The 16,593-nt window shown below is 38.0% G+C and overlaps 1 protein-coding gene across 2 annotated transcripts in view; it reads left to right on the top strand.

Moving 5' to 3' along the window:
- The window catches only part of KIF15 (kinesin family member 15), a 67,219-nt gene that overhangs the window by 5,820 nt on the left and 44,806 nt on the right, over nucleotides 1-16,593 (top strand). For both annotated transcript variants that reach the window (XM_045862615.3, XM_064597133.1), the window contains exons 2-7: nucleotides 3,556-3,598; nucleotides 4,073-4,256; nucleotides 6,287-6,363; nucleotides 10,721-10,758; nucleotides 13,297-13,394; nucleotides 14,692-14,871. In XM_045862615.3, coding sequence (XP_045718571.1) covers nucleotides 3,556-3,598; nucleotides 4,073-4,256; nucleotides 6,287-6,363; nucleotides 10,721-10,758; nucleotides 13,297-13,394; nucleotides 14,692-14,871 — 620 coding nt within the window. The remainder of the gene's footprint in view (nucleotides 1-3,555; nucleotides 3,599-4,072; nucleotides 4,257-6,286; nucleotides 6,364-10,720; nucleotides 10,759-13,296; nucleotides 13,395-14,691; nucleotides 14,872-16,593) is intronic.

Below are 16,593 nucleotides of genomic sequence, written 5' to 3'. Positions count from 1 at the left end.
AATACCCTTTACCCATATTAACCACTCTCCATTTTGCCACATCTGCTTTATCATTCTCTCTCCTTCTTCCCTTATCCTCCCAATTGTGTGTGTGTATACATATTATTTTTTATGAGCCATTTGAGAGTAAAATGGGTACCTTTACCACGAAATACTTCAGTGAGTAATTTCTACGAATAGGTGTATTCTGTTGGTTCATCACATTGCAGTGATCAAAGTCAAGAAATTTTATATTGATATAGTACTGTTATCTAATCCACGGTCCATATTTTACTTTTATCCAGTGTCCCAATAATCTATTTTATAGTTGTTTTTCTCTAGAACCAGATCTCTCATTGCATTTAGTACTGATATCTGACATTTTTTTAACAGCTTGATGGAGATGTAAGTCAGATACTGTACAATTCACCTATATAAAGTGTAAAATGGTTTTTAGTATATTCACAGATATGTGCAACTATCAGCATTGTCCATTAGAACATTTTCATGTTCTCAAAAGAAATGTCATACCTTCAGCTCTCCTCCTTCCCACCTCTCTATCTCCCACCAGCCCTAAGTAACAACTACAATCTCTTCGTTATTCAGAGTGGCATAGTAAAGTCTCCAGCTGTTACTGTTGAATTGTCTATTTCTCCCTACTTTTCTGTCCATTTTCGCTTCGTGTATTTTGGTGATCTGGAATTAGGTGAATATATTTTTATATCTGTATTATCATCCTGAAGGATTGACCTTTGTATCATTATAAAATGTCCCTCTTTATCTCATTTACCTCTTTATCAGTGTTTTTTGGTGGTTTTTAAAAATCTGTATTGTCTAATATCAGTGTAGCTACTCCAGCTTTCTTGTGGTTGCTGTTTGAGTGAGATATCTTTTTTTCATCGTTTACTTCCAGTGTATTCTTATCTTTGAATCTAAAGTGTGTTTCCTGTAGGTATTGTATAGTTGGAGCATGTTTTCTGAAGTAGTCTGTCAGTCTCTGCCTTTTAATTATTTAAGCCATTCACATGTTATTGGTATAGTTGGATTTACATGTGCCATTTTACTTTTTGTTTTCTATGTGTCTCACATCTTTTGTGTTCCCCTGTTCCTCCTTTTCTGCTTTCTTTTTTGGATTTTTTTTTTTTATTAGTGGTTGCTCTAGGGTTTAACATGCTCATTTTACCAGAATCAGCTTCAGATTTATACTAGCTTAATTCCAGTGATACAAACATTACTCCTATGTAGTTCTATTCCTTCTCACCCCTTTTTTTTGATATATTGTTAAACATATTACATTTAATAATGTTATAAACCCAAAAATACATTGCTATATTACTTTACCAACTTTAGTTACTTCCTCAGGCCAGTACAGCTTTGCTCCTTCCCACCTTGTATGTATATTACATTCCTATATATTGTAGACCCAACAATACATTATGTACATTTTATTTTATTTGCTTTTTTTAAGATTTTATTTTTTAAGTAATCTCTACAACCAATCTGGGGCTCAAACTCAAAACTCTGAGATCATGAGTCACGTGCTGTATCGACTGAGCCAGCCAGGTACCCCCATTATGTACATTTTATAGAAACAATACATTATGGGCATTCTAAAGCTTTAAAAATTAATTAAGAGAAGAAAGGAAAAAATAGGCATTTCTACTATCTTTTATAATTACATAATCACCTTTCCCTGGTGCTCTTTGATTTCTCATATGGATTCAGATTACCAACTGGGATCACCTACTTTGAACCAGAAGGACTTCCTTTACCACCTTCTTGAAAGGTGGGTGGGCAAGCAGCAAATTCTCTTATTCCTTCTGGCCTCCATTGTTTTTGCTGAGAAGTCAGCTGTTGATGTAATTGGGTTCTCTTGTAAGTAACAAGTTGTTTTTCTCTTGCTGCTTTCATGATTTTCTCCTTCCCTTGGGGCGCCTGGATGGCTCAGTCAGTTAAGCGTCTGCCATTGGCTCAGGTCATCTTCCCAGAGTCCTGGGATGGAGCCCCTCGTTGGCTTCCTGCTCAGCAGGGAGTCTGCTTCTCCCTCTCCCTCTCCCCCACTCATGCTCGCTCTCTCAAATAAATAGATAAAATCTTTAATTAAAAAAAAATGTTTTCCTTCTTTTTGATCTTCACCATTTTTACCATGATGTCTCTTTGTGGATTTCTGTGTTTATCCTCTGTGGAATTCATTGAACTTCCTGGAGTGTACATTATTTTTCAGTGAATTTGGAAAGTTTTTGGTAATTATATCTTTGAAATTTTTTCTTTTCTTTCTTTTTTTTTTTTATTTATATATCTGAGACAGAGAGAATGAGAGAGACAGAGAGCACATGAGAGGGGGGAAGGTCAGAGGGAGAAGCAGGCTCCCTGCCGAGCAGGGAGCGCAATGCGGGACTCGATCCAGGGACTCCAGGATCATGACCCGAGCCGAAGGCAGTCGCTTAACCAACTGAGCCACCCAGGCACCCGATCTTGACTAGATGTTTTTTCATTTGGCTGTTTGCTTTATGGCTGTTTCTAGAGAATTTAAATGTTGTTTTTGTTTTGTTTTCTGTTTTTTATTTCACTAGTTTTACTGGGCAGTGGGTCACTGGAGTTCCTCATGTGGTCATGCTGGAAGTTGATCTCCGGGTTCTTTTTCAACAGAATCATTCTACCTTCTGGGTTGAGAATAGGTGGGATCCTGGGGATGAGGGAGTGAGAAAGAGAAGCAGGGAGACTGTTGTAATAATTCAAATGAAGGATGTTGCTGGCTTGATTCCATAGCAGTGGATTTGACCAGAAGTTGTAGGATTCTGGATGTATTTTGAAGGTAGAGCCAAAGATTGGCTAACAGGTTGATATGAAGTATGAGAAAGAGAGGGGTCAGGGATAGCTCCCAAGGTTTTTGGCCTGAGCAACTAGAAAGATGGAATTGTCAGGGCGCTTGGGTGGCACAGTCAGTTAAGTGTCTGACTCTTGGTTTCCGCTCAGGTCGTGATCTCAGGGTCCTCAGACTGAGCCCTGCATCAGGCTTCATGCTTAGCGAGGAGTCCATTTAAGACTTTCTCTCCCTCTCCCTCGGTCCCTCCCCCTTGCATGGTCTCTCTCTTTCTCTCTTGCTCTCTCTGAAATAAATAAATAAATCTTAAAAAAAGAAAAGAAAGAAAGATAGAGTTGTCCTTAATTGAGATGGAGAAGCATGTTTGGGGTGGGGGTTGGGTAATCAGGAGTTCAGTTTTGGACACGTTAAATTTGAGACATTGCCCATTGGGCATCCAACTGGATATGTCAAACAGGTAGTTAGATGTGAGAGTCTGGTACTTAGGAGAGTGGTCCAGGGAGGTTTAAATTTGGGACTCATCAACATATACTTAGCATCTAAAACCATGAGCTTGGATGTCATCACCAACAGAGTAGATGCAGACAGAATAGAAGGAAGATCAAGCCTGGGCCCTGGAAGTCCTGATGTCAGGAGGTCGAGGAGCTGAGGAGACTGAGGAGTGTCAGCACCAGAAGACCAGGCTAGATAAGAATGAGATTTTTACAGTACAATTTTAAATGCCTGTAATAACTTCTTGTCTTTTTTTCTAGCTGAGTTACGCACTGTGACAAATTGTCAGTCTAACCAACCAAGGTAAGGGAAAAAATCTCGTTGATGAAACCGAAAGAATTAGGGATGTGGTATTCCTAAAACAACCATTTAGCGTAGTAAGGGGTACTTTTTTTCAGAATTAAGCTTGGTCCTCAGATACCTGGAAATCTGGAAACATCACACTTCCTCCCCAACCCTCCCTCCATCCTCTCACCTTTTAGGCTAAAAGATGAAATCAGTAATATCATTCTCCCTTGGGGTGACTTATTTTATTACTGCTACTAAGAGGGAAATCAGACAAGGAGACATGCTTGGAGCTCCATGGAATCAACTCTCTTTGAGTTGATTTCAGATAAAAGCTTATGAAGATGCGTACCATGAAGTAAATCAGTAAAGTCATGTGAGACTTGGGGCTTTGTTGGGGAAACTCAGTATGGAAACATTAGAGGCAATATGAGACTCATCCTTTTTTAGTTTTCTCCAGTAAACTTAGGCTGGTACATTTCTTGTCTTTAGTAATGAAGGTGATGCCATCAAAGTTTTTGTGCGAATTCGTCCACCTACAGAAGGTTCTGGATCAGCTGATGGAGAGCAAAACTTATGCTTATCTGTGCTCTCCTCTACCACTCTCCGGCTTCACTCCAACCCTGAGCCCAAGACCTTCACATTTGATCATGTCGCAGACATGCACACCACTCAGGTAATGATAGTTTTGGAAACTTAACTTTCCATTTGGATAAGATTCTGTTATTTGTGAGGATTTCATTTTTGGTCTCTTTAGTTTGATAGATTTCAGATAAGGACACTCAAACATTATGTAAATATTTTAGATTTAATATATTTTAAAATATTTTAAATTTAATTATTTTTCTTCCTTCATCACACTTTGTACCAGAATGACAAGCCTGCTTTACTTTCGCTCACCATCCAGTGATGGAGATTAGTGGAGGTATATTTTTCAGAGCCACTTGGATGATTGATAAGTACAGTTGAACTTCCTAGTTTAAGGAGAGGATCTTAATTGTGACTGCTATAACAAAAATATCAAAAACTGAGTGGCTTAAACAGCAAACATTTATTTCTCACTGTTTGGAGGTTGGGAATTCTAAGATCCAGGCCAGAAGATCCAGTGTCTGGTAAGGACCTGCTTCCTGGCTTGTAGACAGCTGTCTTCTCACTGTGGGGAAAGAGAGAAAGCAAATTCTCTCCTGTCTTGTAGAAGGGCACTACTCCCATCACAAGGGCTTTACACTCCTGATCTAATTATCTTCCAAAAGCCCCATCTCCAAATACCATCACACTGGGGATTAGGGTTTCAACATAAGAATTTTGGGGAGGACACAAAGATTCAGTCCATAGTAGAGAGTAGCAGGTTTATGATTGCTATGATGTCAGTAACTGCTTTTCTAATTAAGGACAATTTAGTTCAGATCTAGTCAGCACTATCCATTAGAACTTTCTGTAATGAGGGAAATATTCTATTATCTGTGCTGTCCATTACCGTAGTCTAGCCACATGTGGCTATTTAAGTTTGAATTTATTAAGATTAAATAAAATCTAAAATTTAGTTTCTCAGATACGCTAACTGCATGTGGCTATGGAGCACTTGAAATGTGGCTAATGCATCTAAGGACCTGACTTTATGTTTTATTTAATTTTAATTAATATGAATTTAAATAGCTACATATGACTAATGGCTACTGGATATCACAGATCTTGATTATTCCCTTACACACATGGATATTTTTGGTGAGACATTTAGATCTTTTCATCTAGGACATGGCTGGTCAATGGAAATATAAAATTAGTCACATATATAATTTAAAATTTTCTAGTACCCATGTTGAAAAAAAGTAAAAAAAAACAGGTAGACGTAATTTTAATCCTATATTTTATTTAACCCAATATATGCAAAATATCATTTCCATGTGTAATCAATATAAAGCAAATTATTAATGAGATATTTTCCATTCTTTTTATTCATGCTCAGTCTTCCAAACCTGGTGTATATTTTATACATAACAATACATCTCAAGTTGGACTAGCTACGTTTCAGGTGCTCAGTAGCCACATGTGGCTTGTGGCTATGGTATTAGACAGTGTAGGTTTAGGAATTCTTGCACTGTTGATAAGATTGCATCTACTTATATGTAAAAATTAAAATAAAAATCAGGTATTGATTCTTTAGTATAAGCTGGTAAGAAAAGCACCAAAGAACATACAGAGCCACGTATTTGATGCTAATACCAGTATAATATTTGCGTGCAACGTGCTGAACAGAATTCTCTATAAATTGTAGATGTCAGCTTTAAATCTATAATTGTATATGAGATTAATGGACATAACTGTCTAATGTTTTATCCCAGCTTAGATGTTTTAGCTTTTTTCTTTTTTTAAAGATTTTATTTATTTATTTGAGAGCGCGCGCGAGAGAGACAGCATGAGAGGGGAGAGGGTTAGAGGGAGAAGCAGGCTCCTCGCCGAGCCGGGAGCCCGATGCGGGACTCGATCCTGGGACTCCGGGATCATGACCCAAGCCGAAGGCAATCGCTTAACCAACTGAGCCACCCAGGCGCCCCTAGCTTTTTTTCTATAGTGATTGCAATGTTCATGTTATCACAGGGGTTGAAAAATCTAAGCATGTTATTTTTATTCTGTTTTAGAATCTGGTTTAGGAAAAATGTTTTCATTTCTATGAAATGTTAAAATGCTTGGTGCTTACATTTGTAGGAGTCCGTGTTCTCAGCTGTGGCCAAGGGCATTGTGGAATCTTGCATGAGCGGTTATAATGGTACCATCTTTGCATAGTAAGTTCCTAACTGGGTCCTTATACAAGGGTACAATAGTAAGTGCTTCTTACTATAGCTGCTGTAATCAATTACCCCAAACTTAGTGGCTTGAAACAATACGAATTTATTATTTTTCAGTTCTGTAAGTCCAGAGTCTGACACGAGTCTCACTGAGCTACAATAAAAGTGTTGGCAGGGCTGTGTTCCTTTCTGGAGGCTTTAGGGGAGAATTCCATTTCCTTGCCTTTTCCAGCTTTTAGAGGCCACTCAAATTGCTTGGCTACAGTCCCCATTCTCTGTCTTTGAAGCCAACAACATGCAACCTTCTGACTCTTCTTCCTCAGTCACATCTCCGTCTGACTATGGCTGGGACAGTTCCCTAATTTTAAAGATTCATGTGATTGGATTGGCCCCACTGGGATAGTCAAGGTGGAGGGGATTAAACTCCTACCTCCTGGAGAGGAGAACATCTACTTATATTATTTGGAATTCTTCTGTGAGGAAGATTTGTCTCTTCTCCCCCATTTATTCTACTTGGAGTTATAATCCAATATATTATTTTTATCTTATTGCTCATATTGTCCTAGCCTGGCCATTGGGAACTATTTGAGGTTGGTTTCTGTGTCCCCTTGACATGTCACATCCTTTTGCTTGAGCATGTCCTTATTTTATGATGCTCCAGGCTGCTCCTGGTTCATCTGTATTTTCCCTGTCCTAGACCTAGACTCAGCCATTTCGCCAAGGAGCCCTGGTTCCTTTTATTGGAGAATGGTTTTCAGAAACCAAGATGTGGGCACTCGGTGTCTTTCTTGCTACTGGAGTGTCCTTGATTCTAGGTCTTCTCAGCAGACAGCTAGGTAATAAATGTATATATACTAAGTCATGTCTATAGGCGTGTCTGTAATTGTTTCTGTATATATCCATTTGTACATGCGTTAAGCTAAACACGAGTTCATGTGTATGTATCTGACTCTAATCCAAGGGTTTAGAATCCACATGGGTTCATTCTAACCTTTCTTTCTTGTTTATCTGTAACTTCCCTTGCTGGCAGTGAGAACCCTGGCTCCCACCTTCTGTCATCCCTTCACTTTTTGTCAAATTCTGAATTTGTTCAACCCCCATGTACAACTTTCAGAATTGTTATCCTGTATCCCTGTGAGAAACACATTTACTGAGGACAGTATTGATGTACAGTTCTTTTTATTTTTTATCCTTACAATTTCCAGTCAGAACCTCCTTTTCTAAAGTTACTTAGGTCAGCGCTTTTGCTACCCACCCACTTTGTGCACTTACGTCACACGCTTGTAATGTAGTTACCTGCATTCCATCCTGGGACCGCTGACATCCTGGTTGATGTGTTTTGCTTGTTTTTTTTAGTTTGCATACCTTAACGTTCACCCTTCGTGATGTACGGTTATATAGTGTTTTGACAGATGCAGAGGGTCATGTACTTACCACCCCAGGAAGAGGACAGTTCCTTCACCTTAAAAGTTTCCCCTGTTTGTCCCCTTGTAGTCAGCTACTCCCCCTTCCCCCAACCCCTGACATCCAGGGTACCGTAATATATTTTCCATTTCTATAGTTCTACCTTTTCCAGAGTGCCATATAAAAGAAATCATACAATATGTAGCCTTTTGGATCTGCCTTCTTTCTCTTAGTAAAAAATACATTTAGGATTCGCCTGTGTTGTTGCAGGCATCAATAACTTTTTTTTTTTTCCTTTGTAGTATTTTATTATATGGATGTATCATGATTTGTTTATCCATTTCCTTGTAAAAGGATATCTTAGTTGCTTCCAGTTTTTATGATTATGAATAAATTGCTACAAATGTTTGAATATTGGTTTTTGTATGAACATAAGTTTTCAAACCATTTGAGTAAATCCCTAAGAATGCAATTGCCGGACCATATGGTAAGTCTATGATTAACCTTGTGATAAACTGCGAAATTATTTTCCAGATGTATGTTTAAAGTGAGTCATGTTCCTGAATTTCTAAATGTTGGCAGCCTTAAAATATTGCTATAGATTTAATGTTGGAATGTAAGATGGAGGTCCAGAAAACATTGTGACCTTGGCAATTATACAAGGTGAATTTTGGTATCATTTCAGATTTATTTCATAAATAGTATAGTTTGTAGTGTAATTTTTTTTTCTTCGCAGTAGACTTTTAAATTTTATTTAGAACTAGAGCTTTTTAACAATGTAGTGAATTATATAAGACATTTGAGCAGCTGATGCTTTGTGTGTGTGTGCCCTTGGTTCATCTATAATTGGTTCAAGGCACAAGAAAATAGAAAACACATTAAAAAGTGTAAACTTTAGGCTCATATACACATCCTTGAAAGTTTGCCTTTGCTTTTCATGCTTACTTTTCAGTTGTGTTCAGGAAAACTAAATGTTCTCTCTTTAGCAGTGAGACAGGTACCTCTTTTCTCATCTGTCCTCTCAAGAGAAAAAAGATATTTTTTTTCACAGAATATTTTGAATGGTAAAGTTCAAAAATGAATTTGAAATAAGAGCCACAGTTGGCAGAGATTATATTATCTTTAGAACTGTTATCTTTGAAGACCTTGTAAACATACTAATTATGTTTAATTTGTGGCATATTCATTAATAACAATGAAAATTGCTTTTGCTAGAAGAGGGTAGAAATGAGAAACACTTGGAGAGAAATGAGTGTTTGATTTATTGGCTGGGGAACATACTTTCTAGTTTACCTAAAACAGCCCCAATTCTAGGGTAATTATTAATAGTGTCCCCATCACTCTCAAGTAGGGGACTCAATAATAACCATTTTTCTTTCTGAGTTACTAAAGAATTTTTTTTCCTACTTCTAAAAGGAAGAGGTAAACAACTAGATAATACTGGGGGTTTTTTTGTTTGTTTTATTTTATCTTTTGGGGCATTTAAACAAAAAATGAATTCAAAAACTTTTTTTAAAGATTTTTATTTATTCATTTGACAGAGAAAATGTGTGTGTACAAGCAGGGGGAGGGGTAGAGGGAGAGAGGGAGAAGCAGACTCCCCGCTGAACAGGGAGCCTGATGCGGGGCTCAATTCCAGGACCCTGGGATCATGACCTGAGCTGAAGGCAGACCTTAGCCGACTGAGCCACCCAGGTGCACCTCAAAATTTTTTTATATTTGTGCTGTGAATCCAAGCTAAAGACATTTGACACCTTGATTGACATCTATCTTTAACATAAGCATTTTTATTTTTATTTTTTGTTACTCTTGTTTCTTGGGGTAATGGAGAAGATATGACACTACATACAGAATCAGGCCTATAGCATAAGGAATTTTAAAATTGCTTTATTTTTATTTTTATTTTTTATTTTTTAAAGATTTTATTTATTTATTTGACAGAGAGAGAGAGCGAGAGCAGGAACACAAGCAGGGGGAGCGGGAGAGGGAGAAGCAGGCTTCCCGCCAAGCAGGGAGCCCGATGTGGGGCTCGATCCCAGGACCCTGGGATCATGACCTGAGCTGAAGGCAGACGCTTAACGACTGAGCCACCCAGGCGCCCTAAAATTGCTTTGTTTTTAAATGAAGACATTTTAGTATCTTTAAAGGCAGAATTTAGGAAAGGAATTGCTAACTTATTTAGAATAGAAAAAGTTGGAAACAAAAGTCCAGTTGTTTCTGGTTAGATCAATTATACATGCGTGGAATATACAATGTAGCTATTAAAAATAATGAGGTAGATCTCTATTTACTGACTTAGAAAAATATCTGAGATAAAATTAAAGGACAAAACAGATTGCAGAGCAGTATGAAGAGCATCATTTCAGTTTTGTAAATAAAAATTAAATGAAAATTCTGATGGCTGTGTTTGTATAATCCTGAAGCATTACCAGACAATTGACAGTGTAGTTCTTGGTGGTAGAATAAGAGAGAGAGAGAGATAATGAATCATTCACTTCTCACCTAATATAATTTTTTTTTTTTAATTAAAGATTTTATTTATTTGGGAGAGACAGAAAGCACGAGGTGGGGGTTGGGGACAGAAGGGAGAGGCAGACTCCTCACTGAGCCCAAAACCTGGGTGGGGGCTCAATCCCAGAACCCTAAGACCATGACCTGAGCCAAAGTCTGATGCTTAACTGACTGAGCCACCCAGGTGGCCCCATTTATTTATTTATTTTTTAAAGTAAGCTCTATGCCCAATGTGGGCCTTGAACTCATGACCCTGAGATCAAGAGTTGCACGCTCTACCGACAGGCAGGCAGGCATCCCTACCTAATATAATTTTAAAAAAGAAAGAAAATAGATCTTTGTGGGAAAAATTTATACACTAGTAGGCCATATTAAAGTAAGAGGGTAGTGTTTTAAGTTTCATATGTCAAAATAATGTATAAAACATTTATTTTTACAGTGGACAGACGGGCTCAGGGAAAACATTTACGATGATGGGTAAGTGAATTAAAGATGATCATATCCTGGCTTAATTTACTCTTTCTGCAATGACAGCACCTAGGCACCTAGTACATTTTGGGGGAAGGCATACTTTCTATATATGATGTTGACCTCATAAAAGTAGGGCTTTTCCCAGGCTTCTCTCAGATTATGAGTTCTATGATAGCAAAGTCCGTGTTTGCAGCTACGTTCCCAGTCAACGCTCAGCACAGAGTAGGTGCTCCATAGACGGGTTTTTTTTTTTTTTTTTTTAAGATTTTATTTATTTGCGAGAGAGACAATGAGAGACAGAGAGCATGAGAGGGAGGCGCTGAGCAGGGAGCCCGATGCGGGGCTCGATCCCGGGACTCCAGGATCATGACCTGAGCCGAAGGCAGTTGCACAACCAACTGAGCCACCCAGGCGCCCCATAGACAGTTTTTGAATTGGGTTTATTTTTTATTTTTTTTAAAGATTTTATTTATTATTTGAGAGAGAGAATGAGAGAGGGCGTGAGAGGGGAGAGGGGCAGAGGGAGAAGCAGACTTCCCGCTGAGCAGGGAGCCCGATTTGGACTCCATCCTGGGACTCCAGGATCATGACCTGAGCCAAAGGCAGTCCTTTAACCAACTGAGCCACCCAGGTGTCCTGAATTTGGTTTAATGACTTTTTATATATTTATAAATCTGTACAATCACCATCCAGATCAAGATTCCCAGTTAGTAACTACCTCACTCCCTTCTCCTGAAGTATGTATTACTCTGACTTCTCTGTCATCATTGGTTTTGTTTGTTTTTAAGCTTCTACAAATGAAATTTTACTTTATGTACTCTTTTATGTCTAGCTTCTTCCTCTCAGCATTAGGTTTCTAAGATTCATCCGTATTGTTGCATGTCATAGTAGTTTATTCCATTGCTGTATAATGTATTATTGTACAGATATGCCACGTTTTCCATTCTAGTGCTGATAGACATTTGGATTGTCCCCAGTTTTAGACCATATGAATAATGCAACCATGACCACCTTGTTTTTTTAAAGTTCATTTCTAGGAGTGGAACTGCTGGATCATAGTTACATGTGTATCAGCTTTAGTAGATATGGTCATGATAGATATGGAAGTTCTAGGAATCCTTGTCTATATGTGGTATTGTCGGTTTTTAAAATTTTAGCCATTCTGGAGTATGTGTAGTATTATCTCCTTGTGTTTTTGTTTGCAGTTCCCTGATGTCTGTTGACAACTGAGCACCTTTCATATGTTTTTTAGACATTTGAACAGCCTCTCTGTAAAATGCCCATTCAAGCTTTTTTCCCATTTAAAAGATTAGCTTGTCTTTTTCCTACTCATTTTTGGGGGTTTTTGTAAAATAAGGAGGTTAGCCCTTTGTCTACGATATAGATAACAGATTTTTTTCTAGGTTTTTCATTTCTCTTTTCAGTTAAGGTTTTTCCCTTTACTCAAGTTTTTTATTTTCTTGTGGTTGAATTTCAGTTGTGGGGTTTGTTTTTTGTTTTTTTGGTTTTTTTTTTAATGGTTTCTGAATCGTGAGTTGCAGTCAGAAAGAGTGTTACTGAGTGAAATGAGAAGGAACCATGAGACTCTCTGGGAGAAGCATCTTCCAGGCAGTAGGTTCTGAGTTGGGAGTGTTCAAAGAATAGCAAGAAGACCCATGGGGCTAGCGGGCAGTTCCCTAGAATAAGGGGCTAGTAGTGAGGGAAATTAGAGTTGTATCCTGAGGCCAGGTCATGTAGGACATGGCAAGGATTTGGGATTTTGTGCGTGGGATGCGAAGTCATTGGAAGGTTTTTTTAAAAAGAACTACATGATCTGATGTATAATTAAAAGGATTACTCAGGCAGATGAATGGACTAGACTGGGAGGGGCTAGAGTGGAAGCAGGATGAGGAGCTAAGGCATAGAGGAGGCAGGAGATGATGAAGGTAACTAAAGAATATGTTTAATCTCTCTCTCTATATATTATTTAACAGGAAAATGTTATAAAATTATCTGCATACTTATTTGTATACTTGTGTACTGCATACTTATTTCCTCTTTATTTACTTGTATTTTTCTACATCCATTATATATATATTTTTAGGTACAGTTTACAAGGGCCATTTATTTGTTTTTAATATTTATTTATTTTAGAGCATGCTTGAGGGGAGGGGCAGAGGGAGAGAATCTCGAACAGCCTCCCCACTGAGTGGCGGGGCTCCATCTCAAGACCCTGAGATCATGACCTGAGCTGAAACCAGGAGTTGGATGCTCACCCGAATGCGCCACCCAGGCGCCCCTACAAGGGCCATTTAAAATATTCCAGGTTATAGCACACCAAGACAGCATTAGTGGCTATTATGGGCCCTTCCTTCAGTCCTACTGATAGGCAAGTTCTCTTCGATCTTTCAGACTAAAATTTAACTTATTTGGGGCACAAAGAAGGAACTGATTATACAGTGTGTCATCTTATTTCTGTATAAATTTCCAGTATTGCCATTTTGAAGGACTGTTCTAGAATAAAGATGAATAGCTACATATGTATGTTTTTTTACATTTCTTTAGGACCATCTGAATCAGATCATTTTTCTCATAACCTGAGAGGAGTAATCCCACGAAGTTTTGAATATTTGTTTTCCTTAATTGATCGTGAAAAAGAGAAGGTAAAACTTGTAAAAATAAAATCATTGTATGAAATTCTAATTTCGAGTAGTTAGCTACTAATAATTAGCTCATAACACATAGAGGGTCATGGGTGGTACTCTACAATGTGTATAGGCTTGTGTGGCATAGAAAAACCTCTCAGTTCTTAAGAAAAAATGAAAGATTCATTTTAAAATTTAATTTTCTAAAAATTTTTAGTTTCTAAACCATGTATCCTCTGTGAACTCAGAAAAAAGAAAGAAGAATGTAGTGCTTCTTAGTGCTCAGATTTTGCAAGAAAGTGTAAAGAAAATCTTAACTGAGGAAAACAGATCCGTTAAGTCCCATCACCTACCTGCACGTAGGCACAGTTGACGACAGGTGTCTCTAGATCCTCAGGGTGCCCTGGAGTGATGGGCCCATCCTTGCCTCCTTTGCAGCACCTTCTACCACCTGACCATAATTTGCTTTTTCATATGTGGTGTGACTCCATCATCCTGGAGATGTGGGCTTCCCTCTTCCTTTGGCTCTTAGGTTGGGCCTTTCTCATGATTGTGCTTTTTTAGCTTGGTGAATTCCATGTTTAGGAGCTGTTAGTGTTGCTGTTCCATTCCATGTGTACCAAGGAAACGGATACATAACATTGGCTTACCATTTGCCCTTTTGCAGAAACAACCCCTAACCTTTACAGTTAGACATGCACCTTGGGTGCCAGTGAAAGTTTAGTGCCCCGTATTCCTGTGGTTAAAAATCCTAGAGAGAGGCTTTTGAGATAAATTATTTTCAGTCTTTTCAAGAATATAACCCTTGTTGCAAGTAAAACTTTCTGAGGAAGTCCAGTATATAATAGATAAAAATGGAATTGCTCTTCTCATCATAAGGAAAAAAAATTGTAACTGTGTATGGTGATGGATGTTAACTAGACTCACTGTGGCGATTATTTCTCCACATTTATAAATATTGAATTAGTATGTTGTACACCTGAAACTAATACGATGTCGTATGTCAGTGATCCCTCAGTTTAAGAAGGTAGAATTGCCCATCTGGACTGCTCCAGTCCCACCTCCCTGTCTTGCTTCTGAGTCACCTCTGGAGACCTCGGCCTCCTGGGATCACAGTTTGATGCTGCCTTAAGATGTAACAATATGTTAAAACTAGTTACCTGGATTTGTAATTGGCTTTTAGGTACCTTGTACTGTGTAAAGGAGAACATGGTAGGAAATGTACCCCTTGTGAAGCACGTGAGAGGGTGATGCTCATGAAAGATACGGATGAACTCATGAAAAGAATATGTCTAAACGAGGCTTCTCTTTCCAGGCTGGAGCTGGAAAGAGTTTCCTTTGTAAGTGCTCCTTTATTGAAATCTACAACGAACAGATCTATGACCTACTGGACTCTGCATCAGCCGGACTATACTTAAGGGAGCACATCAAGAAGGGAGTCTTTGTTGTTGGTGCAGTGGAACAGGTGGTGACCTCAGCTGCTGAAGCCTATCAGGTATCCTACCTTGAGCACTTTGATCCTTAGGCGATGTTGCATGCTGTGAAAAGCACCTTGATCTCAAAAAAAAGCAAGAATTGAGCTACTAAAAATAATTCTGTAAAGGCGTGACGCAGAATGTTCATGAGAAGCAAAAAAGAACAGGACTGTTTTATAGATCTCCCCTTAGTTAAAATAGAACTTTGAGCCTCTTGATTTTGCATGACTTTGGTGCTGTTCATTCCAGTCAGTCACCCTGCAGGTCACGGGGACAGTTCATTAGTGTTGTATTTCTTCAGTAATTCTTCCTGGGAACTGCCCCTTTGAGTAGCTTCTGGGATTGCTGCTTTTTAAACCAGCTGGCTGTTCTCTTCCCTTTATTTTCTACCCATGTTTACTTGTTAGGTGTCAAAAGCCAACCTCTTTTGAGACTCTGCTCAGGGCAAATAAACCTCTTGTCAGGTATTTACAAAATAGCCCATTTTTATGGGATCTGATCTGGCCAGTTGATTTTAAACAGTTTTTTACCATGTAGTATTTGATACATACAAAATACTGCCACGTGCATAGACGTTGCTGAGCTTAATGTTAAAATGAACTTGGAGGACCTTAAGAATTCAAGACCCAGATGTCACCAGTACTATCCTGTCTACCTGTGTGTCTCTCCCTTTCTCATGTCCCTGGCTCCTCATATGCTGAATGCTCATGATCATTTCCTTCCGCTTTTAAATCACATACATAGGTATTTCTGAAAATGTTGGTTTTGCCTGTTGGTGAGTTTTAATAAATTGTGTGTATTTAGCCGTCTATAACTTTTTTAAACTCAACAATGTTTATGAAATTTATCCATGTTGCGTTTCACTTATCTTCACTGCTATATAATTCATTGTATGAATATTAGTGTGTGCATGTATTATGTGCGTATATATATACGTATATATGTCACAGTTCGTTATTCTTCTATCTTCAAGCAAGTCTCCTGATTCAAACTTTTTAAACTGTGATTCTCATAGTAAGCAATAGGTTTTACATGTGATCCAGTGTGTGTGTGTGTGTGTGTGTCTTCGTGTGTACATATACATACTAAAAAAAAATTATGTTGAGATTTTGGTTGCACTGCAGTTTTGGCTTAGATCAAGTGTGAAAATTCTGTATTAGAGCCATGCAGGCATTTTACCTCTTCTTGGGTCAGAAGTTTCGGGAAGTTTTCTATTTCTAGAAAATTTCAGTTTCCTCTCAGTTTTCAAGTATATTGGCATAAAGCTGTTCCCAGTATTCTCATTTTTAAAGTACTTTGCTGTAACTATAATTTTGTTTTCTTTTTTTGCATAGTTGATATTTTTTACATGGCTTTGCTCTTTTAATGTTTTCTTTGTTTTTCTTTGGGTTCATCCTGCTATCCTTGTTCCAACTTCTTAAGCTGAATGCTTAGCTTATTATTCCCTTTCTTTTGTGACCTAAGTGTTTAATGCTATAAGTTACTACTTACTATTGCTTAAACTTCACACAAGTTTTAATAACTTAATTGTCCTATGGATCTAAGTATTTTTCCATTATATATGTGCTGCTGAAGCGAGCACAGTATTTTTCCATTATAATTTTATTTTTTGACCCATGAATCACTTAGAAATGTGATTTGAAATTCCAGATTTATGGTAATTTAAAATTTATTTATCATGTTGATTCTTAATTGCCATGGTATCAGAGAATATGGTCTTGTGCGATGCTTTGAAATTTATT

Source organism: Mirounga angustirostris, unplaced genomic scaffold (assembly GCF_029215605.1).
Source record: "Mirounga angustirostris isolate CCGP_5_RB_7025 unplaced genomic scaffold, mMirAng1.0.hap1 SCAF_1, whole genome shotgun sequence".
NCBI classification, from domain to species: domain Eukaryota; kingdom Metazoa; phylum Chordata; class Mammalia; order Carnivora; family Phocidae; genus Mirounga; species Mirounga angustirostris.
Note: the sequence above shows the minus strand (reverse complement) of the source record. Positions and strands in the feature narration are given on the sequence as shown.